Here is a 25,108-nt window from a genome sequence, read left to right on the forward strand (position 1 = left end):
AGGGTCATTTTGACCCGTTTGTACCATAACACCGAATTTGTACATCAATTGGCGGATATTATTGGACAGCTCCTAACATCCCCCACATGTAATCCCCTTATTGACAACAGTAGACACTTCCCAAACATTAAATCATACAACTCTTAACAATCTCTCTTACATAACCCCTTTGTTGATGTCACTAGTATTCCTCTTCACTTGTAAGTGAGATGTCTTAAGTTCGATTTTCGCTAAAGGCAAATTTAAATTATATTATTGCTATCCTATTGGGCTTATGAGATCATCTCAATAGGAGAGATGTATTCCATTTACTTTTTTCTCTTTGACTGACGACGCCGACCTTCAAAGGATGTAAAGTTACATCTTTATCTACATTTTTTGACCAAAATAGTTTTTTATATCTCGTCTATTGGAGAACTTTTCAGCAAACCAAAAATACAAAATACCTTAACTTAATGCATTTTGCATCTCCAATTGAAGATAGTTTAACAATTTTCTTGTAAGTCTTCTTCTCATATCTACATTTATAATTAGCCCAACATATTTGTTCAACATAAAGTAGGGTTTCGTCATTGATGAAGTAATATTACTCAAAGGGTATGGAGGAGCAAAAGCTTTTGTAAAATATTTTATTTTCTTCGGCCCCATCGAATCGTGCATTCCACACTGTAAATCTTGAAGCTTGACAAGATCTTCTATAACCTTTTCAAATATTAGCACTAATATATAGTTTCTATAACCATCAATACCTATATATAGGCATATAATGCATAAACAAATGAGTTAAGCCAATGAAGCACTTCTCAACTTTCCAAATAAGGTAAGTAGATGAAGCCCAAAGGCCAGGTGTAGGATAGGTGAATCGTCTCCCCTCTCCTTTTAAAACTTTTTGCCCCCCATTACCCTAAACAGTGGTGATTAAGCACGCAAATAGTTTTACACAGATGTTAAACCCTAGTTGGATAAGAGCTACTTTCCAAGGAGACCCACTAAATCATTTCGGCTTAGTTAAGAATACAATGACAGATTAGTTATACAACGTGGCTTTGTGTGTGTGTGTTTTTTTTTGTAGTCTGATTCACATACTCATTTTTACTTCTCACACACCCTTCTTAGTTTTAATTTGGCTGCCGAATCGAATGAAGATGAATGTGTAATAAGTAAAAATGAGTGTGTGAATACAACTATTTTTTTTTATCGATAAGTGGCTTTTTTTTTTTTTTTAATCGATACGTGGCTTTTTGTTATGTAGAAGATATGATCTAGTGGTGATGTCAGAATTTGAATTCTCGCCGGATCCTCTTTGTGAGGATTCCGGGGATCCGTGAATTGTGTTCGTTCATCGTACATCGTGCAATCAGAAATCATTTAAAGTATTTTTATTTAAAATTAAACGCAAACAGTACCTGATAAAAACTGACCACACAATGTACGATGAACGGACACAATTTATGGATTCCTAAGATTCTCACCACAAAGATCCGGAGAGGATCCTGTTGGGTGATGTCATATAGTAAAAGGACTAGGGCTCGACGAGCCTGCTGTTGTACTGGGATTGGTTGGAAGTGTTGAGATGATTGAGACCCGTGTCTCAACACGTGTACTCAGGTTTGTAGGGGGAAGGATCAATTCGATTTCATGACATGGTGAGAGACAGAAGCAGAGATTCGATTCAAAGATCTTGACTGAGATCATCAATGTATTAAACAAAGCAAAATATATTCAAGCCACTGATTCAGGGGGAATATACTTATCATGTGTTATGTGTGTATATAAAGGGAATGAAGTTAACCTAACCATGCATTGTGCAATATAACCAGCGTCCCATAGAATACAAAGAAAACAAGCAAGTACTACCTATTGAGTTGAGCTGAAAGATGGTAGCTATGATGGGTTGGGGTGGTGTGTCAGAACAAGGATGGAGGAAAGGTTCTTGGACTCGTGAGGAGGATAAGCTGCTCAGTGAATATGTCAGCTTACATGGAGAGGGAAGATGGAGTTCTGTGGCTAGGTGTACAGGTAATAATTAACCAAGTTAATTAGTCTAATTTTTTAGCTTTAATTTTGGATTAATTGATAGTCTTAGACATGCATGCTCAATTAGGGTTTTCTTTTTATTTTAAGGTTTGAACAGGAGCGGGAAAAGTTGCAGACTCAGATGGGTAAATTATCTGAGGCCAGGACTAAAGAGAGGGCATATAACACCTCAGGAGGAAGACATCATCGTTGAATTGCATGCTTTATGGGGTAACAAGTAAGTAATAAGAACAATACCCTTGCTAGCTAACACACACACACACACACTCTCTCTCTCTCTCTCTCTCGATTAAATATTTATCAAGTACACTCAAAAAAAAATTTCTGATGTGAATTATTTTATGAATTTACAGATGGTCTACCATTGCAAGATACTTGCCAGGGAGAACAGACAATGAGGTAAAGAACTTCTGGAGAACCCATTTCAGAAGGAAAGAGCAATGCACTCAGAAGCAAGAGAAAAGAAAAGCTCAGATTCTTGAAGCAAAACAACAACAATTAGAGGAAGATCAAAACATGAAAACAAGAGCCACACCGCCACCACATCAAGATTTGGAAGCCTGCAGCCAAAGAATAGTAAACAATATGAATAATACTGATATCCATAAAACACAAGCAACAAGGCCAGAAAATATGGAGGAAGACAAATATTGCTTGCCTAAGTTGATGCACCAAGCAAGTGTGGAATTTTGGTCAGATTTATTAGGAGAAGAAGGGTTTTACATGGGCAAGCTCTGGAACTTAGACGACGTAAATGGTCGAATGGATCCGCAGCAACACACAAGCTTAAACCAGTGCAACAGAGTAGCCATGCAGATCAACAATCAAGGAAATACTGCAGCAGCTTTATCTTCTGGAGGGGAATTGAGCAATATATCAATGCAGAATTGAAGTGAAACCAAATCACCTGCTTTATTTGGGGGAGGAGTGTTAGACCAAGTCCTAGTCCGCGTGTGGTTTCAAGAGTTCGTGATCAAGTCAAATTGTTATCCCACAAGAGTTAGTTTATGTAAGTTTTTACAAGGAGGACATTCCAACACATTCTATAACGGAGGAGGCTACATCTTCTAATTAGAAATGCTGATCATTCATTAGATTGGTACTATCTTTATTTTTTATGTCGCCAACTGACACAATCGATGATGAACCTCGATCTGATCCAGCTAGCTAGCTATCATAAGCATATCCATAAAATTCTATATATATAAGAGGTAGTGTGATCTTTTGTATCCGTTAAACTTGTTTTAGATGAGTGATCAGTGAGGAAGAAAACAAAGTATATATATGGACTTTAAATTAGCTTGAAAGAAAGCACAGTTTTATGCAGTGATCAACGAAAGACACGAATCTGTAACCAAACAATAGAAACAATTTGTTTTGCAACAATTTAACCAATTAGTTTTAAATGGAAAATTATTGGAGATTGATAGAGAAAAAGTATCGATTTTATCACTAGTAACCCCAACCAAGGGGACTGAGAACGCACAAATAGCTGAACTGATCAAAACCACATCAAGTACTAAGTCAGTTGTCTATATACACAATCGAAGCTGATCACTACCACTTATAAGTATATATCTTTTGAAAGCTCATTGACAGTTGACATAAGGTAGGCAGGTATGCGAACAACCGACTGATCGGTGAAACCAAAAGATCAAAGGTCAGATCAGCCTGCCCATATACTACTATGTAATTAATCAGTTAATTAAGAGCTTAGATACATGCATGCAGGTACGTCGTTGGTACCTCTGTTTCACCGTGATACAAATCTGACCGCTTCTTAATTAAGTTTACCTTATCACAACGTTGCTAAAGAGGTAAACGATGATAACATTGAATCGTATGCACTAATCAATAATATATATATATATATATATATATATATATATGAAATTGAGTCCTTTTCAGCAAAGAAAAGAAAAGAAAAGAAACCGAGGGGGAAATCAATAGTAAAACTACATATGCAGAGGTAAATGATCTTAATTGTTCGAATCAACCGATATTCTAACAAAGAATCAAACTATTATTAGTTATGGGCTCGTAGAATTCTATCTAGCAAGACAAGAACACAGACTGCTTAACACAATTGTTAAAATGTACTTGGGCTGGATAGATTAAACCCGTAATTCTAAAGCCCAGAAGCCAAAAAAAAAGAAACTTAAAAAAAATGGCCCATGCAGGTCTCGAACCTGCGACCTTCGCGTTATTAGCACGACGCTCTAACCAGCTGAGCTAATAGGCCATTGTTGTCCAATAGCTCCAAATTATTTTTTATGTTGGAAACTTAGGTTTCAGATAAGGAGCTTTTTCACTGATCACTTGTCAGCATGTTCTGGTCGACCGGAGAGGAAAGCAGAGAGACAGAGAGCAAAGCAAATGGATAACATAACGGCGAGCGAGCTGGCTGGATTTGGTGTCGGAACTCTGCTCCTCTGCGCCACCATTGCCGCCCCGAAGATCGATGCTTTCATCTCCGCCTCTCAGCGCAGGTAACACTTACTAATACCCCGTTTCATATCTGTTCATTAAACGCTAGTCTTCCTAATGATTTTACTTATTAATCTTCAACTTCTGATTAGTTTCCAAGATTTGTAGAAATACCCCATGTACTAATGAAAATTTCCTATCTGCCTCAATATAATTAGACGTTTTTGGTGATTTGAGTAAAGATCCGCCAAATTTATTCACCAAATGACGTTTAAATTGACGTTCGCTTTGGACCTTATTTGTTTTGAACAAGTAAGGAGCTTGACGCATACGCAGACACGTTTGAACAAATTTGGTGACTCGAGGATTATTGTTCTAATTTATGTTTTGTGTACGCTAAACCTTTGAATGTTCAGTTCTTTGGGAATGTGCAAGAGATGTGGCAATCTGAGGTTGATAGCTTGCTCAAGATGTAAAGGAATAGGATTGATCAAAGAAGGTCAAATGCTCGGATCAAATCTCATCGACGACATGTATGAATCGCTTGGTGGTGAAGGATCGAAAGTAAGATCCATCTCTTGCACCAATTGTCAAGCTAGAGGTCATTTTTCGTGCCCCGATTGCTCTAAACCAACATCTGTTTGAGTTTGCTTGGTCGTGTAAACTAAAACTTGATCAGGCTATTTGTGTTATCTTAGAAAGACAAATCAATGTCAAAGCTTTCTTCGCCCTCAGTCACCATACTTGTTTGGTACCAGTGATGTAGGCCAATGAAATTTATGAACCCAAATTAGACAGTAGAGATATAGCGGTGCATAATCCATATATATACATTCTGAATCTTTCTGTACTTTCCTTTTCGTCGAATATTCATCCTTGATAATATGCTTGAATTTGTTTGATGTCCTTATGGTCATATGTTGTTCTTGCTTTTCGTGGAATGTTCATCTTTGATAAGCCTGATATAATGTATGTGCTTGAATTTGATTGATGCCCTTATGCTCCCGGTTGAATGGTGGAGCCTGAGAATTTAGTAGGGGGCATATATTATATACAAGAAGTTACGGGGCTATAATATGACCATTCATCTGACCTTCAGATGAACGGTTTCCCTCCTCTCCCTCCGTCTGCTCCTGCTAATGATCTGATATTTGGTCTCAGTAGGCCCATACAGTGCCTCAACTCTCAAGGGGTGCCCGATGCACGCCTTTGATAACACCCTCATAAACTTGGTTTTGATTAGAAGTGATATCGTACGGCTTTTTCTTCATTCCCACCACCCTCGCACCACAGTTATTTTCTTTGATCTAGGAATTTAAGATATCCGGAATGTGTTGTTGTAAGACTAAATGGTAGATTGGACACTGATGCAAAACTATTAGGAAGTGCCTTGCTAGCTGGAAAGAGAAGGTTTTTGCCAAAGATAGCAGCTCACATGGAAAGTATATATACCCTTTGAAATTGGTAGGAAGGCTGGTTTAGGGGAGGGGCCGAAGTGGTGATATTTACTGTACATGGTTGTGCTTTGGCAATTTGCCTTAGGATTCTAAAACCTGCAGATTTCGTAAACACTCGCACTGATACATTGAAATTATGCTTAGATATATTGACGGGCTATTGTAAGTGACAGAATGGCCTTGCATTTAGCATGTGTCGCTTTGATTCCCAGACATGCTCACATGTGTTACGGGCGAAGCTTAAAGCACTGACACTATTGTGTTTGTGGGAGGAATCATATCGCATTTGTGCTACGCATATTTCCATGTATACTTATAAACTGTTGCGAAGTGACAAGGCACCTGGAACCAGCTATTGCCTGTTGGTGCACTGAGCAGCAACTCAGGGCCCAACTTGACTAGGTTCACTAAGATGATAATTCTGCTATGGTGGATTTGATATGTGCCACTCTGGGTATCCTATATTAGCCCTTACTATTTTTAGGACCAATCGAGATCTTATCCGGATCTTTGCAGTCTAGAGCCGACGGATCGAGAAATCCGGAAAACTCATTTTAAATCTTACAGTCTCATACCTAATTCTATTGGTCCACCTTATACAAATCAAGAGTTCGAATCTCTCTCCCCTTCTCTTAAACCGTTCAAATTACTCGGTCCATCAGATCTGTATTGCGAAATTCGGAGGGAATTTGAATTACAACATTGCGATTAATAAGAACCGTGCTTTCTCTTTCGGAGAATAACTTGCATCACATGAACCCGAATGAACGCAACGAAATAATACGGTACATTCAAATAATACGGTATAAGAATGCCGTTGTGTTCATTCGGGGACAATAAAAGTTGATCTCTGTTTCCGAATTGTGAATACTCAACTTGTATTGGATATTGGAGCTCTCATTCTTCCCTTATATAGCAAGGTAATATGCCTTTCTTATATTGGTAACCTAAGCTAAGAATATACTTGCACACTTGATGGGAGAAGGATAAGAGAACCAGAATTCAATTTGGTTATTTGGACAAGATTTGTAATGCTATTTCAGAAAATTCTGATGACTTTGCAATGAGAAATAAACAGAAATAGTGGTCCATCATAAATTTGGAATTAAAAGAAGAAAAATGGCATGGCCTTGATTAAGAACATTCATCTATGCATCTGAGATCATGAGTTTAATTCTTTACTCTCTTCACTATCGCTTTAATTAAAAGATGTGAAATGCCACACCGGGCCTCATTTGGTCGCTCGACCTAGTCAATACTAGACTAAGCTTCAAGTTTGGAGCAACGATGACTAGGGTACTAGGATTGAGCTTTGATTCAGGTTCAGTTGTGACACACATTTGAGCTTGGATCAAAGAATCCATGTCCCTCCTATGTTGGATTTCTTTTCAAAATTATTATTACAGTTCGAAATGCATTTAAGTCTACCAAATACTAAAGTATCGTTGGTACAAACCAGTTTTATCAGCAAAAATAATGTGACATAGAGTAACTACTTGAAATTACATTCAAGTTCAAATCAACTTCTGCACAAATTAGAATAATTTAAAATTGACCTTCTCCAATGAAAAGTAAAATTACAATATTTCCTTCAAATAAGGAGAACTATTTGACTTTTAACATCTTACAAGGTACAGTGTTACTACAATATTTCCCTTCAAATAATGAGAACCATTTGACTTTTAACGTCTTATAAGGTACAGTGTTGCTACTAGTCTACTATGGAAAAGGATCCTCACCAGATCTCTTTTTTGGGATTTTAAAATTTCATAATCAGTGATCGTTACCGTTCATCGTACATTATATGATCAATTTTTGTTAGGTATTATTTATATTTAATTTTAAATTTTAAAATAATTTATAATTATACGATGTACGATAAATGATCACGATCATAAAATCTCTAAAATTCCAGAAAATCCTTTTCCTCTACTACGACCATTTTTACCATTAACCTTTTACCATTTACTGTTTACGACCACGTGAATTCCATAACCAAAAAGCATAATCAAACGGGCAAAAGACTCCTTCAAGTTTTCAAGCTTTTTCCCAGCACGCGTCCGACAAGACGTTGACAGCCAAAATTAAACACCAAGTAACTCTGTTTTTACCCCTGTCGTTTAGCGACACGCGTCCGAACAGAGCATTTTACTGTTCGAGGGGCAGACGCCGTTTGAGAGCGTACGGAGGTTCCGCCATCAATCTTGTCCGTCACCTGGTACTGTTCTGAACCCCAATGGGCGGTCGACACGTAGTCGGTGGAGTGCTGCTTTGACACTCAGCGGTCACCTTGGGCCTTGGAAACTGGCGCTTCTCTGAGGTCGGAACATAAGACGGACTCTTCCTATGGAAACGCGTGTTTAACTGGTTTATCTCCGTTTTCGATTTTGCCTGCCTTGGTACCAGCACTGTCTTTTTATTTAAAAATTTTTAACAAAAAGTTAACAGTACTATTTATTTTAACGAAAAAATTATATTTTTACACTAAAAAGTTAATTATATACTATTCACTTACCTTTTATTTTGTTCTTATCGTTAAAACTCAAAGTTTTCAAGCATTTTCATTATTTTTCCTTTTTATTTATGATTAATCTCATAACGAGCTAGTAATAACGTGGTTAAAATTTGTATTTGTTGAAAATCGAATCTAAAACCTTTCACTTGTAAGTAAATATGATTATCATTTGACTGTAGTACTAAGTTTGTTCAATGATTTTTTTTTTCTTTAATGATAATGTTCATTGTTGGTTGGTCCTTAAATACGATTAAGCATGGATCAAACGGGAGGGTTAACTTGAGTTTTTTAAGCATTTAACTTGCAAGGAAAATAAAAACCATGTGAATTTTCTATCCAAATAACCCATTAGATTGATTTTTTTGTTAAACATTGGGGCTAGTAGCCCATCAAAACAGAGAATTACAAAATAATATCTCAAGCTTGAGAAATCCGACAATATTTGCCATTACGAATTGTTTACAAGAGGGGGATTGCTCAAAATTGACAGGTCCTAGAGTGTAAGTGAATCTCAAGCTGGCCAATTTATAGGCAACAAAAAATTCATCTTGCGATAAATATGTCGAATACATTTTCTATAAGATATATTGAACGAGAGGGCATTTAAACATGACGAATGCACGAAAAACACTATTAAATTCTTAACACCTCGAGTACAATTCATTCCTAACTTGTTATATTTTAAATCAAGACAATTAATATGTATATATATCATTCCGCCTAAACAATAGTTATACTTCGTAGTCCAATAACTTAAAAACTCGTTTGATAACAATTTTGATTTTAATTTGTTTGAGATACGATAAAAGTACACGGGGAATGAAGGAAGGTTGAATGAGGGAGAAGAAAAAATAAATAATGAAGAACGAGAACAAAATATTGAAATGTATTTGGTATACCTTTCTTTACATCTCTTTCACCATTCTTTCACCACTCTTCTCTATATTTATATAGCCCTTATTCTATCATACATTTCATCTATATACATGCTACTTAAGGAAAGAGATTTCTATTTTGTTTAAATGGAGATTAGTTGTGGGACTTATTCCACATCGAACTTTAACGATCCGAACTATTTATTTTATAAATCTCGATTCATAGGTCATCAATGAAAAAATTCAATTCAATTTGAAACCATTTGCCCATTTAATTGTTACGAACATAGTGTTCGTCAAATTTTTTTGAACTCAATTAAATGCCTCAAATATTTCCAATTTGGCTAATATTTTGCAAGGATAATCTATGAGGCGCAACTTGAAAAAATAGACGTTCGGATCGTTGAAATTTGATTTGTGGCCCCCACAACTAATCTCCATTTAAAAAAAAAATAGAGATCCCTTCCTTTAAAAAATCTTCATCTACACACACACACACACATGCACACACACACACATATATATATATATAATTAGGTTGTTCATTGTGTTTCATTACCAATATTTTATTATGACCGGCTTATTTTCTAGGGTAAGTTTTGAGTTTAGTTGGACGAAAATACCGGCTTATCTTTAATGTGTACTTAAAACACAAGGTGATATATATACTCAAAAATCTCTCCTATGTGTACAATTCTTTAGATATACAATTCAAAACTGAAGAGGAATAATTTAGACGGGGTTCCACATACTGAATAATTGTACTCATTCATCTTTAAGTACATGTCCATGCATGATTGTGGTTTACTAACTTTAAAAATCTGTCGTACGTACCAAATATATTACTTTAACTCTATGGATTCTTATATTCCCATAATTGAAACGCCATCCAGTCACTTCTCATGTCACCGAAAAAAATATATATATATATATATATTGATTTTTATTCTAAATTAAACGTCCTCTTATTTTGTGCGATTACGGTTAAGCTACGTCAACATTTTATATTAATTTTTTTTATAAAGATAATAAGACAAAAATCAATAGGAATATAAAATGTTGACGTGGCTTAACCGTGACCGTACAAATAGGAGGACATGGAGAGGGCACCATAACAGGAGGGCAGACAATCTGCCTCCAAAATATTGAGAAGGGCTTGAAGAATTTTGGGATACAATTTCTTATGCCTAGTGTCATTACTTATAGGCCACCTAAATTTAGAGAGAGAAATAGAGAGAGTGCGGCAAAGAAAACGGAGAAAGGCTTGAGGAATTTTAGGATATGATTTTTATGCTTAGTGTCATTATTTATAGTAAAAAGAGAAAATAACTTACTTTCTAAGTAATACAAAGTCTAATAAGAAAGATTTTCTAGATTCCGACAGATTTATAATTTATCTCTACTTAGAATTTACACAATCACACTATTTTTAATATTAATTACAATAATATAACTAATTCTATTGTTGATATTTATTATTTTAGCAGACTAATTTTCGCCATTTTCTTCTTAATTATTATATTTTGACCTAAGCTAAACCCTAAACCACGAAAATACATTACGTGAAAGATCACGCATGTCAAGAAGGATCGCATGCAAATCGCAATATGTAGTATCGTAAATCCACATTTTAAAGATAATATATGAAGAAACCCTAATTATTTTGTCAAGGGAAGAGAATGAGGATAATACATGTGTTTTCTTACGGAGAACCTACTTGTCCCTCCACATACGATTAATGAATCTTTACCGTCCCAACACCATAATCAAAATTATTTATTATTTTTATAATCATTTAATGATTATATATGCAAAAGATCATTCAATTTGAAGATCGTTTAGTCATCCATACATATCAAATCAATCAACAATTTTAGTAACAAGTAGCATCATCTTGATGAACCGTCTATTTGTTATATGCATATGAATAGCTAAAAGATCTCCAAATTAAATATTTTGCATACTTTGATCCTTAGATGATGATCACGAGAATGAATTGTTTCAATTATGATATTCGTACAGTAAAAATTCGTTAGTCGTAAATAAGGGGACAATTATGTAAGTCCCTATAACACAAGCATTGTCCAAAAGAAAAATATCTTTCCAATGACATTATTAGCCCTTTTGTAGCAATTGAGTGATAGCGAGTTGTGGGGACGCATGGACCTCAAAACGTGAGGACGTTGGTAATATTCTTTTATTCCAGAAACTGATCTAATCTAATTTCTGAAACCCTCTATTTTTTGTTCAATAATTTCTTTAGAAACCTATCCATCAGAAGGATACACACGCACACACACACACACATATATACGTATATCTCCCACCTGCCTCCTAATTTTTTTTATTTTTTTAGCTGCCAAAAATGCCTTTTTCACATATGCCAGATGTTCCGTCAGTTGTTGCAATGCTTCATCAAAGAAAATCACACATCCTTTTATATTTTTGGTAGGATTATTTGTCACATCCTAGTCTCTGCTCCTGTCGTAACACAATATTGTCCGCTTTGGGTCTCAACCACACCCTCACGATTTTGTTTCTGGGACTCACATGAGAACTTCTCAGTGCATCACCTGTCCTGGGAATGCTCTCACCCGAACTCGCTTAACTGCGGAGTTCCGATGGAATCCAAAGCCAGTTAGTTTCCAAAAAGGTCTCGTGCTATATGGAGGTGGGCATGTACATATAAGGCGCATCACTCCCTCTCCGTTGGTCGATGTGGGATGTTACATTATTCCACTCCCATATGGGTTGCATTCATTTGGCAATTAGGTTGTGAATTGACTGAACTACCCATTCTGGAGAAATTTTTAGTGGGTTAGGAACAAAGCTCGGTATACCTAGTGTCATAGTACAAGTGGTTGATATTTTTTTTTCAAGTATCCAACCACCTGTATTATGACACGTGATGTAACAGGTTGTGTTCTCGGCACACTGAAAAAATATCTCCCCATTCTTGATTATAATATGAATGCCCTTTGTGTATCAGCAAATCTGGTTTAACCTGTGGTCTAAGCAATGTAGCGTTTCTGGCTTTGTAGAAAGAAGTAAAACCAATCCTTGGCATTCTATTTATGCATCTCGTTTGACTTTATACTTTGGTTTTACACGTACGACCTCGTTCTAATGTCATAACTGAATGATCGATCTAATAACAAGCATGAAACTTTCTATATTTTGGTCTCTCACAACTTCACGACGGTCCTCACTCTATGTCAAAATTGCCGTAATCATGCAACCCTATTAAATTTTCTGTTCTAACCTTTTGTTCTTGAAATGCATCTTTCATTCTAAAATGGTTGTTCATTGGTTCTTGTCCCTTACATTTTTGTGGTCATACATTATTTGTGGTATTTAGATTCTCATAAAAATAAGGCATTAAAGAAAAAGAAGTTTGAAATTGAGATTTCTTTCAACAATGTGCTGGAAGAAAAATACAACTAGACTAATAACTTGTATGCACATTGATCTTTAGACTTCCAACCAAACAAAATCGACTACTACAATGTCTTTAAGCCACACTTGTATTTCTTACAATGTAATCAATAAATGTAACACTTGTAACATTGTTTCTTCTTGCGGCTATAAATTTACATTTAGGAGTTGAAATGTCTCAAATTCTTAGTCACATTTCTGATTTAAACAACCTATGGATAAGTTCTTAGATTATGGACATTGCATATATAGTTCATAGTTCATACTATAACATCGTTTGGGAAATTTTATCATACGAACTTATACATTTTTTTTCAATTTGTTATATGAAATAAAATTTTAAGGGATTTGTCATTTCAACTTTTCGAAATTATTAATTTATCATCTTATATCCTAACATAATTAAGTTTTTCATCCAAAATACTTGCACATGACTTGTATTAGGGTTATTTTGGACATTTGACTGATGGAAAAAAGAAATCAAGAGAAGAGAAAGGAAAGGTAGAGAGAGGGGTTAATAATAATAAAATGACAAAAACATATTTGGATCTCAAAATAATGTAGTCTGCAACTTAGTTCGACACCGCACTAGATGCTTCATTATTCTTATACTACTCAGTCCATGTCAAGTCCAATCCAACTTAGTCCCCAAATCTAATCCAGTCCGAAATAGCCCCGTGCACCACAACACCCTAAGGCCATCTCCAACCAAAGGAGGCCAAAGGGCTCCCTTTAGCCCTATAGTCCTGCAAGAAATTATATTTTAATGAACATTGCTAGGCCATATTTTATACCATCTCCAACTGAGGGGGCCAAAGGGCTATAGGCCAAACATAATTTATTATTTTAATTAAATTAATATAGTTAATTAAATTAAATTACCATATTAAAATAAGATCTTCGGACATATTTTGAGTGCCACTTGTTGCCAAATGAATAAGCCTCCGGATTTCTTATCTTTATATAATCTCAATAATTTTTTGGATAGGATTTGAGTGACACATGTCTCTAACATGAGTAACTCTCTAGATTTCTTATCTTTATGTAATCTCAATAATTTTTCGGATAGGATTTCGAGTGACACGTGTCTCTAAAGTGAATAACTTTCCAAATTTCTTATCTTTATGTAATCTTAATAATTTTGCAGATAAGATTTCAAGTGCCACATGTCGAGATATAATTGATTGTGCAAATTTTAGTTTGGATTTTTATATACGTAACATTTCTTATCTTCAGCTTTTAATGTTGTAGGAATGGTGTAGGTATTTATAGGATTCGTCCAAAAAAAAAAATTCAAATTCCAACGATAACTTGACGGCAACATGACGTTAGCTAGCCATTGCTAGCTGGCATTATGCTGACGCAGGGTAGCCGTTGGCATTCAAATAAGCTGAGCTGGAGGGCTGGCAAAATGTCAAGCTTAACATTTTGGAGCTGGAGGGTTGGTTGGCTGGCTAGAAACGGCCAGCCCGCTGGCTTAATTTGGGAGTTTGGGCCTAGTGAGGCCTACAAGCCTTTTGCCCTAACCCTCGGTTGGAGACGATTTTCATATCATTCCGAGCTATTTTTAGCCCTATTTGGCCGGATCGATTAGAAATGACCTAATGTTTTAGAGGCATTTTGGTCTAAGAAACCATTTTATTTTTAATTTCTAATTTTCAAAAGAAAGATCAGGTAAGTGAGACACAAACACGTGAGATCTGTTTTAAGGTAGGTGACGACGATCTGCTACTTGTGAGAACAGTACATACCATGAAATCCATTTTTACTCCAATAGATTCAAATTACCACGCGCCCTACTGCGTGTGTAATACCTCCCAAACTCATTTGTGAAAAATGATCTTCTTTTTCTTTTTTTAATCCTTATTTTTATACAAGCAATTTTTGGGATAGGAGAGATTCGAATTCAGTATTTTGAAAGCAAGATAATGCTCTTGATCAACTAAGCGAAATGTTCTTTGTTAATGCCATTTAGAAATGTTTTTTTCAAAAAGAACGTTTGTTCGCAAATTCCCTGATGTGATTAGGATGGTATTTTAAAATGAGCCATAAAGTTACCGTTTTTAAGTTGATGTAGACGTCACACCATACACTACAATCTATATGGACCTAAAATGGTCATCACGAAGCTTCAACTTCTTAATTCATGCTAAATTTGTATCCCAAAACGACAACTAGTTACAGAGTTTGTCATAATATTGCAAGTATGGCTTTTACACTCCCTTACATCATCTGTCCAGTCATCAAATTAACAAAGATTCAAGCATCCAAACAGTTAAAATATAGATTGAATACAATTTCAAAACCTCATAATGTAAGGAGAAAGCGAAAGCCACAATTTGGTAATCACCCTAAACATGAAAAGTAATATATATATATATATATATATATATAACTATAATAAAGGGTAAAAGTTAGGTTAAGACGTACAATAATCAATCATAATAATTTAGTTTTAACTCGTCATTCACGGAAAACCACAATGGACAACCAAAATAATGATTTCATGTTGCAAAATTGTTAATTAGTAAATCATATAAGAGAAATGCTAATGATACTCTTTCAAAAGTGGGACTCTTCATGAACTTTCCGTCACCTTATTTTTTTTACACAATTCCCATGCCAACATCATAAAATATTATGCTAAAAAAATGAAGTGACGGAGAGTCTATATATAACCCCAATTTAAAAGAATCACCTTAGTGTTTCTCATCATATAATTTCACAATAGTACATGTGAGTTTTCATTGTCACAAAAGTCTTTTCCTACAAAAGATGACACTGCCAAACGCGCTCAAACTGTGATTGGTTGTAGAATTCTCTCACACAAAAGAAATGGTACAAAACAAAACAAAAAATTAATAAAAAATGAGATTTTATATGAAACTGGAAAGAACACCAACCCTAAATTTCATTTCAGAGTTTCTGGGTGTAGATCGGAACCTGAGGTTAAAAGATAAGCCAAGACTCAAGAGATAGAACTACAAGACAACAAGCTCTGATCTTTCTCTCTTCTCTCTCTCTCTCTCTCTCTCTCTCTCTCTCTCCTCCATATCTCTTTAGGGTTTTCCAACTGAGTGAGTATCTAACTTTCTCTTGTTTTTTCACATATTTGGTTACAGTTTGGTACTGACCTAGAAAAGGAGGATTATTTGTACCAAAGATAGAGAGAGAAGAACAAGAAAGGGAAAGAAAATATTGCCAAGATCAAAACTTTTGGTGATTAGATACACAAAATTAAGAAATATATATATTAAAAAAAGGGAAAGAAAAATAATTAAGGGGTTTGTGGGTGTTTGGTGTGCGGGGGTGGTTTTTGGGTGGATAATATTTTTAGTAATTAAGGACATGGGGAGAGGAAGAGTGGAGCTGAAGAGGATAGAGAACAAGATAAACAGGCAAGTCACATTTGCAAAGAGAAGAAATGGGCTTCTGAAGAAAGCTTATGAGCTCTCCGTTCTCTGTGATGCTGAGGTTGCTCTCATCGTCTTTTCCAACCGTGGCAAGCTTTATGAGTTTTGTAGCAGCCCTAGGTAATTCCTTATATGTATATGGTCTGATCAAAATTTTCCTTCTGTAATTTCTGGATTTGAGTTGGGATCTGTTAATTGTTCTCTCTATAGTTTCTTTGATCTCTTCATGGGTTTCATTGGGATCAATTTAATATGATTTAATGGCCCCTACAAATGTAATCCTTTCACAAAGTTTCTCTCTTTTTAATTTTTTAATTAATAATTTTCATTCGGCTGATGATACAAATTATAATTTCTTTCATTGGGATCCACATATATGATTTTAGTTGCTTCTACAAATGAAAGCCTGTTCCATAAATTTTCTCTCTTTTTTGTTTAATTAATTAATTTCATAAGGCTGATGATACAAATTTAGATTTCATCATGGGCTGCACTGGGATCCATATATATGATATTTGCTTCTACTATTGCAAAAGCATCTATTTGTAAGTTGTCTACTTTTTCTTGAAATTAATTTTTAGTGCTATATATATTGGAAACATTAATTATAATAGTCTCACAAGGCTGATGATATAAATTTTAAGTTCCATTACCTGAAAAGATTCATTTTCTTATCCGTTATTTAAAATTAATTTTTGTGATAAATATGTGTGTATGTTGTTTAGCTAATTAAGGTGTTAAGTTTTTGTTCAAAAAAAATTAGGGTGTTAAGTTTTCATATAATTTAGTATCTGATTTTACAAAGTGATATTTTGTTCATTTTTAGGTACTAATTTTTTCATTTTTTGGGACACTATAATTGTTGCATTAGCTGATTAAGGTTCTGGTTTTTATCTAATTTCTTCTTTGCATTACTGGATTTTGTCAGTTTTTTGGGTATTAATTCTTGCATTACTGGATCTGAAGCACAAATGTTCCTATTTTACTTACCTTTGGAGTTCTTTCTTCTAATTTGATTTCTTCTTTGCAAGCAAGGATTGACTCTTTCTTATTTTTTTGGTTAAATGAAAAAAGATTGCCTTTACTTCTTTGTGCTTAATTTCTTCCCCTTGCATGTATAGTCGTGAAATATAATTAAAAAGTGATATTCGCACTCCCATTTTCTCTCCCTTCAATCCTCCCTCATTTTCTATCCTTAGGATTAATTGAACAAATATTAAAGGGATTTAAAGAACAAAACCCTGAGGGAGAAGTGCAAAAGAAGGAAACGAGAAAGTAAAACATTATTAGTCTATAATTAAATTTCATATAAACTTTTCTAATTATTTAATTAAATAAAATTTAAGTAATTCATCTTTTGCTTTGACAAAAAAAAAATGTAATTCATCTTTTGCACTATCTTGTTCAAGCTAGTCCCCTTGTGTGAATTGATTGAGTTAAAGAGAGTATGGCCGATCGGCTCCAGAGGTGTGAGCATCAAAAGCCTGAGATCATAATGATCCTATATTGCTTTTTCCATAGAATTTGAAACTCAAGAGTTCTCTGGCATGCATGTATTTGAGAAAGTTACTTCTTGTGATTATTTTTGCTCTGAAACCCGTATATTTGACACATCTATCAAAGAAGAACTATATCTATTGTACAGTGGATTATAAGCTGTGTGACATCTTTCAAATCATGAATTACTTAAAAGAAAAATTAAAGTTTTTTCCTTTTTGCTTCACCACTTCTTAATTAAAGACAGTTTTTTTCTCTGTTCAGCATTAATCTTTGTGATTATATGTGTATGTCTGTTGTGCAAGCAAATCATGTTTGTTAAGTTTTAACAGTGCAGATTATAGTTTTTCATTGTGTTCAGGAGACAATTAATATTCTAGGGTTTTTACATATGGGGGTTCAGGAATTATTAGTAATTTTTAGGTATGTGTAGGATATTCATAAACCAAATATATTTAACCAGTAAATGAACCACCACGCAGAGGCTCAGTAGTTAGAGATGAATTTCAGGTTTGTAGTCCATATGGTCCCCAAAAGAGTGAACTATGATGGTGAAGCCATCCGCTAGTCTCCTTTAAAAAAAAAATGGATTGGACACATTCATAAATCCAATGTAAGTAATGAGAGGCAAGTTTTTGAACTAAAGCTTGGTACCTTCTAATATGAAAAGATGTCCAATCAGAACCATAAATTTGGTTTTCGTAAAGAGATTCAACAATATATTTGAGTGCTGACAAGCTATTTTTGTTATATAATTTATCTATTTGGTGTAACCTGAAATGACTATTAACAGGAAGCCCTTTACTTCCATACTTGTGAAATGAGATTCTTGGGTTTAGATATGTTTCATGTGTGAAAAAAAAATGCATGTATATATTTGTTGTTAATGCTAACTATAAGGATTTAGGAAAAACATTTGTATTAGGTTGTCAATTTCGAACGTTAATCATGTACTTTCTTGTGTGGATTCGTTGTTAATTTAAATGTCTGACATCATAATATGTAAATCGGGATGAGAATGTTACTTAACCATTCTTGAGTATAATGGGCGAACTCCTTGCTTTGATGAAATGTAGTTAAACTAGGATAATTATGTTGCTCGCATGAAAGAATACATGGCGTATTTATATGCTGAATCCAGTGATTATGAGGACTATTGTGTCTTGGATGCTTCGATTTATAATTGGTGAAAATACTTTGCTGCATTGAAATTATGCAAAGAAATCAACAAGCTCTTGTTCTTATAATATCATATATATATATATACATAACACTACATATTATTATACAATCGGAGAACCTCCAATTGTATTATGAAATATGTTATTCCGTCCCGTATTTCGGGCACACTAAATCATATGTACAATAATTGACTATATATGTGCAATCATTTGAGACATGAGAAGTTCATATCAAATGATAGCAGTGAGTTTTGGTTTGGTGTCTTTCGCTGGGAAAATAGTTCTACAACATGGATTGGCATGCATGTTATGGTTTCTTCTCATATACAAAAAATTTCATCTTTTATTATCCTAATTAATTGGTCTTTTTTCCCCCTTCCTTTTCTCCTCGCTTCTTCTTTAGCATTCTCAAAACCCTAGACAGGTACCAAAAGTGCAGTTATGGTGCGGTGGATCAAGTCAACATACCTGCAAAGGAACTTGAGGTAACACCTAATAAATTGCTAGTTTTCTATATCGTGTATAAATTTTAAAACGTTTTACTTCGCTAATACATTTTTGCTACTTTGCATGTATATATATATATATATATATATATATATATATATATCAGAGCAGCTGTCGTGAGTACATGAAACTCAAAGGTAGATGTGAGTCCCTACAACGAACTCAGAGGTAATTAATCATCTGTGAATTATAATTAAGCCAATGGATTAACTGTGGTCTTCATGGAATTGTTTATCGCTTAGAAATTTGCATTTTTGATGAATAATTTCAATTTATGTTGTATCCATGCATGTAGAAATCTTCTTGGTGAGGACTTGGGTCCATTAAACACAAAGGAGCTTGAGCAGCTTGAGCGCCAACTTGAGGCCTCCTTGAAGCAAGTTAGGTCCACTAAGGTAACTGCAGTTTAATATCAAATTATGAGTGATACATTGACCATATGGCAGAATTCATCATCCATTTTTAGGGCCCGTTTGAGATTGCTTATGTAGAAAATATTTTTTCTTATTAGTACTTCTGCTCGAAGTGATTTAATGGAAACACAACAAATCTTTTGGTAAAAGTGCTTTTAGGAATCAAAACAACTTTTAGTTATGCCTAGCATAGCCATAACCAATTTTCGTTATTTGGAAGTGCATTTAGCCATTCAGAAAGCATTCTCGCGCAAACCCTTAGATTTTAATGAAGTATTGGCTTGAACTACCCCCTTTCAGCTCTTTTAGGAGATGTTGCTTTAATTGTTCATCTCATCTTGCTTTGCAGACCCAGTATCTGCTGGACCAACTTTCTGACCTTCAGAACAAGGTATGTGCCTTTCAGTTTTGCCTAGAAATGAAAGCATTGCAGTTTCATGTGCTTAAAAGTGAATTATCTACCTTGTTCTAATTACAGGAACAACTGTTAATCGAAGCCAACAGGGATTTGACAATGAAGGTAAATTTCTGTCTCAAGGCTCACTGCGGTTAAATTTTTAATGTGCTCTTTTGATTGTGACACCGTCATCAGTAAGGAAAAACTAACGAGTCTCACAACGGTCCAATGTGCTCTCTTGATTAATTCTGAATATTTATATTCAATAATATTAGCATATGAATATTGCAGTTGGATGAAATTGGTTCAAGAAATCAACTTAGACAGTCATGGGAAGGAGGTGACCAGGGTATGGCATATGGAACCCAGCATCACCATGCTCAATCCCAAGGGTTCTTCCAGCCTTTAGATTGCAATCCCACTTTGCAAATAGGGTAATTATACAAGTATTTAATTTTTAATTATTCATCTGAATAAGTTATGTTAAACTTCACTAATAGCTTAATTAGAAGCTAATTACTTTAACTAATTTACAGGTATCCCGCAGAGGGGTCAGAGCAGATGGGTGCCACAACTCATGCCCAACAAGTGAACTGTTTCATCCCTGGATGGATGCTTTGAGATTATGCTGCTGATGAATCTGATCAGTGCCTCTAATCAGTCATAAAAAAGCATATACCCAAGTTTGTGCTTTTTTTTTTCTTTTTTTTTTCTTTTTTTCTGGCAATATATAAATTGCATGTAACTTAATTTCACGTAAAATCAGCAGTGACTGAATTTCAAGGGGACCTTTCAAAGGCCTAAAGTCCTTTTAACTTTTGTTAGAGGGCTTAAGTTTACAATATTGCGAACTTATTTCTTGCTTTGAGACTATGGTTATATAATGTTTTTTTTTTTTTTTAAAAAAAAGACTGGTTGCAGATGACACTTTATCGTAGTGGTAGAAAATAATGATTTCTATGCATATTGGTGCGGGTTTGATGCCCATCGATCCCTTTTCCCTAACATTTAACAATCTAACTCACAATGCTATCGTTTGTTATTAAAAAAAAAAAAAAAAGACTGGATATATGTATAGGGTTAGGATCATGCTTTGACACCCAATTTATAGGGCTCATTTTGTAATGTATTCATAGATCATCCTTACAAAAAATTAGAAAAATCCAAAACCATTAAGATATTTATTTGTAGTAAAAAAATGGACAAATATAGTTCTACAAAGAAATAATAAATTTTATTCAACAGTCATATGGTTTCGGATTTGGGTAATTTTTGGTAGACATGAAATTTGAGTATAACGTAGAAAATAGACGGTTGGATCATGAAATACATAACGGAGTGGTTCCCACAAAAACATGTACAAACGTATGTCAGAAACGTGTGTCCCCAAGACCTTAACCTATATAGATAAATAGATAGATAGATAATTCTTATTCTCATGCACATTGAATTTGTGCATAAAGATATAAGGATGAAGACCAAAAAATGAAGCGGAAAATATTGAGTTATTGGGGTCAAGTGCATATAATGATAAACCTTGTAGCGAAGAATTCAAAATTGGGACCTCTTTCGCCATTGAGAAGAAAAATATCTCTAAACAAATACCTTGATTGTGCACAAAATTGGGACCTTAGTTGAATCAAAGGTCTCTTAATTATGTCAAGCCCGGTCAGTTTGTACAAAACAAAAGTTGGGCCTATGTGTTTGTATTGTCCTTGGGTTTACAACATTTTCTCTCCTCCATAAGCCCAATATAAGTTGGTTATAACTTAAGCCCATAATAAGTGGCAGTACAATCACCTGCAAAGCACAATTAAATTTTTATAAATTTAGTATTTTGAAGAAGCATGTGAATATAGAGAGAGAGAAGAAAGAGGTTGGGGGGGGGGGGGAGTGTTGTGGTGTTAAGATCATGGAGTTCTAATGAGAAATTCTTTCAATCACCTTATCTGACAAAGATATATTGTTGGGCTTGCTACGAATTTTATTTCAATGAATCGAATCGCCTGTTTTTAATCTCGATCAAAGTGTTGTAGTCTTAATGTTTATGAATGTGATCGCGTAAATTCTATTATATCTTGAAATATTCTTGTGGAATTTTACCATATCTTGTAGATTAGATATTATCTTATTAGAGTTGTAATCCTAAAGAATTTACCGTCCCTACTACTATAAATAAGGGCACCATTAAGATAACATACACCTCAAAATCACATATCTATCTTCTCTCTCTTGTCGTGCCACACCCCCTCCCTTTGCCCTTTAGTTGTTCAGTCAAATAGGCTTACAACACAACAAAAAGATCATTCTTATAAAACTTAGACGAACGCAATATCTTAAGGAAAAACAATATCATTTAGACACAAATTACAAATAACATTGTTGATCACCTTTCTTATATAGGTGGGTATATGAATCAATAAAATGACCACCATTTAGTTGAAAGATTAAATGGCTTTAAATTTAGGTAATATTTTGCTACAATAATTTTTGAAAGAAGACCCCAATGAATCACAGAAATTTAAAAAATTGGATTTAGATTATGGAATACTTTTTTGTTTACTTAACTTTGGTATAATCAAAATGTATGTGGTGTCCACACGAATTTAGAAATCCAACTCCCCTTTTGGAGGAATTGGACTCCTAGACAAGGAAGGTATTTGAATTCCTTGGCATGTGGGGGAATCGGAATGAATTCCTTTAACCAATTATGCTCTTACTTGGTTCTTTTTATTCCAACACTGCCCTCACTTGATTTTCTATTAATTAAACCAAAAATGATTTATTAACCAAAAAGGTTATAAATAATTTATTAACCCTAGAAAGAGACTATAATTATTTTATTTGAAATATATGGGTAAAAATGAATAAAACTAATCGAATTTCTATTATATATGGATAATAATTAATTAGTATATAAATGATTAGAAAACAATATGAACATACAAATAATTTATAAAAATGGCATTTTAATAATCATATTGATTTTTATTCCGATTTAGCTAAATGGTAAACCATTTATATGGAATTAGTACCATTCTTATCCTTATTGCAGAAATTTTTTAGTAAATAATTTCAACAGGAATCTGATTTTGACTCTTCTCTATTTCAACTCCTCCTTAATTCAATTCAACTTTAATTTAATTCCTCTCATTAGAGTGTATCTCAAAATAAAGTTACTTGAGGATCCTTCATTGAAGCTCCCACCCTATACATTGATACATAAACCCCACATATGTATGTATGTATGTATGTATCTATCTATATAATAGAAAGCGAAAGCCTCAATTTGGGGTCACACGTGCTGACAAAAACTTTGGGGCCACGCACTTGACAAAAATATTAGGACAAAATTACCCCTCAACCAAAAAAAGCCAAAAGCAGCCCAATATAATATATCAAATAATGCAGGGGTAATTTGGTCATCATAAAATAAAATATAAATATAAGTGGGAAGAGAGAAAAGAATAAAAAAATGAAAGGATAAGTGAAAGTTGATGGTGCCCACGTGAAGGGGAAAGAAAAATATAATAAAAAAATAAGAAAAATGATGAATATTGTGTTCAAAATATCTTAAGAGGCGCGTATTACCAGTAATAAATTAGTAAAAAAAATTTATTTTATTTTTATTTTTATAATTTGTACCTTACATATATAGGTGCATATTCCAAAGCAATTAGGGCCACATTTTAATTTGATCGTCCTTATATTTGAGATAGTGTGAAGCGTTGAATTATATACGCGTGAAGAGGATCAGATGGTCCCATATATGCATGTGCTACACCAAAGAGATACATGTGTATAGATTTACGAGGTTTGATTTAACAACGTTTGATTCATTGGGACTGTTTAGTTTGCATGTGTACTATTCTAATCCCAACTCAATTTTTACCATTCGGGTCCGGATTCGGGTTGAGTTTCATTCGGGTTCATTTGGGTTCGGGTTTAATTGGTTTAAGGTTTACTTGAGTTGGATTTGGGTTGCCCAACCTTTTCTAGTTTAATCTTGTAACAACATAGTTTTCAAGAATTCCTAAAGCCAAGTAACATCAAAGCTAGCAAACTTTAATTTCATAAATCCATCTACCATAAAGCTTTAGGATTTAGAAACTGCAAATATGGGCTGACTAATCAAAGCCTTTTATTCCTTAAAAGCTTAAGTAATTATAAAGCGTAATTTATTAAAAAAATATTAGAAAGCGCGTTGGTTTTTGAACTTGGCTCATTTGAGTGTAGTATGAGCATTAATTGATATGGATTACAATCTGGTTAGATTGAGTTTGGTTAGTCGGGGTGAGTTGGGTTGGGGGGATGGACGGACAATTGATCAACCTAACTCAACCCAATCAATGAACAGGTTAAAATTGAGTTGGGTTCGGGCAGGTTATAACTTAAAAATTACCCACTTGTTCGGATTTAAAGTCGAATTAAACATGAAATTGTTCGGATTGGTCCAGTCCAAGTTGCATCCCTATTCTCATCATTACTTTAAGGTTTCTAAGTACTAAATATGCAGCTTAATTACATGATGTTTTGGGCCCCCCTCTCTCAGCTTAATTTACTCATAATATGCAACATTTCCCCACATACTTGAGTATTATCCACTATTAATTGCATAATTCAATCATATTAATCTTTTGATATGTATATAAAGAAAATATAAGGCAATAAACAACAACAAACAATGACATGGCCAACAACTTAGTCATTCTCAAACATCATGGGTGGTCAAGTAATTGTGAACGAATTATATGTTCGTATTCAACACGGTACGTTTTGAGTTCGATTCCTAGATTTAGTGAATCACTAGATGATGGCAAGAAGGGACTGAAATGCCTCTGTGAGGCTTTCCGACCTTCGTAAAGATAATTTGCAATGGTGAAGCCACCCAACGGTGCTTTTTTTTTAAAATAAAAAAGAAAAAAATAATAACCTAGTCAATCTCTTTTTGTTT

At 34.3% G+C, this 25,108-nt stretch overlaps 3 protein-coding genes and 1 non-coding gene across 4 annotated transcripts; 3 read left to right on the forward strand and 1 right to left on the reverse strand.

The window, feature by feature from the left end:
• Window positions 1-1,860: 1,860 nt before the first annotated feature.
• On the forward strand, window positions 1,861-2,952 carry LOC103926593 (MYB-like transcription factor EOBII). Its single transcript, XM_009335402.3, has 3 exons — window positions 1,861-2,019; window positions 2,125-2,254; window positions 2,391-2,952. The coding sequence occupies exons 1-3, from the start codon at window positions 1,878-1,880 to the stop codon at window positions 2,926-2,928; spliced, it is 810 nt and encodes a 269-aa protein (XP_009333677.3). The 5' UTR covers window positions 1,861-1,877; the 3' UTR covers window positions 2,929-2,952.
• A 1,253-nt stretch (window positions 2,953-4,205) lies between these two features.
• TRNAI-AAU lies at window positions 4,206-4,279 on the reverse strand. Its single transcript has one exon. It is a non-coding gene; the product is annotated as a tRNA-Ile (tRNA).
• Window positions 4,280-4,364: 85 nt separating this feature from the next.
• On the forward strand, window positions 4,365-5,366 carry LOC125474121. The gene is made up of 2 exons (XM_048577559.1): window positions 4,365-4,526; window positions 4,881-5,366. Exons 1-2 carry the CDS (start codon window positions 4,414-4,416, stop codon window positions 5,107-5,109), a joined length of 342 nt encoding a protein of 113 aa, XP_048433516.1. The 5' UTR covers window positions 4,365-4,413; the 3' UTR covers window positions 5,110-5,366.
• A 10,259-nt stretch (window positions 5,367-15,625) lies between these two features.
• Window positions 15,626-20,971, forward strand: LOC103966771 (agamous-like MADS-box protein MADS2). Its single transcript, XM_009379977.3, has 8 exons — window positions 15,626-16,279; window positions 19,241-19,322; window positions 19,451-19,512; window positions 19,640-19,739; window positions 20,107-20,148; window positions 20,236-20,277; window positions 20,446-20,588; window positions 20,691-20,971. Exons 1-8 carry the CDS (start codon window positions 16,095-16,097, stop codon window positions 20,773-20,775), a joined length of 741 nt encoding a protein of 246 aa, XP_009378252.1. The 5' UTR covers window positions 15,626-16,094; the 3' UTR covers window positions 20,776-20,971.
• Window positions 20,972-25,108: the final 4,137 nt, after the last annotated feature.

This window comes from the organism of the source record quoted next, unplaced genomic scaffold (genome assembly GCF_019419815.1).
Source record: "Pyrus x bretschneideri cultivar Hongxiangsu unplaced genomic scaffold, Pyrus_bretschneideri_v1 Contig12, whole genome shotgun sequence".
NCBI lineage: Eukaryota > Viridiplantae > Streptophyta > Magnoliopsida > Rosales > Rosaceae > Pyrus > Pyrus x bretschneideri.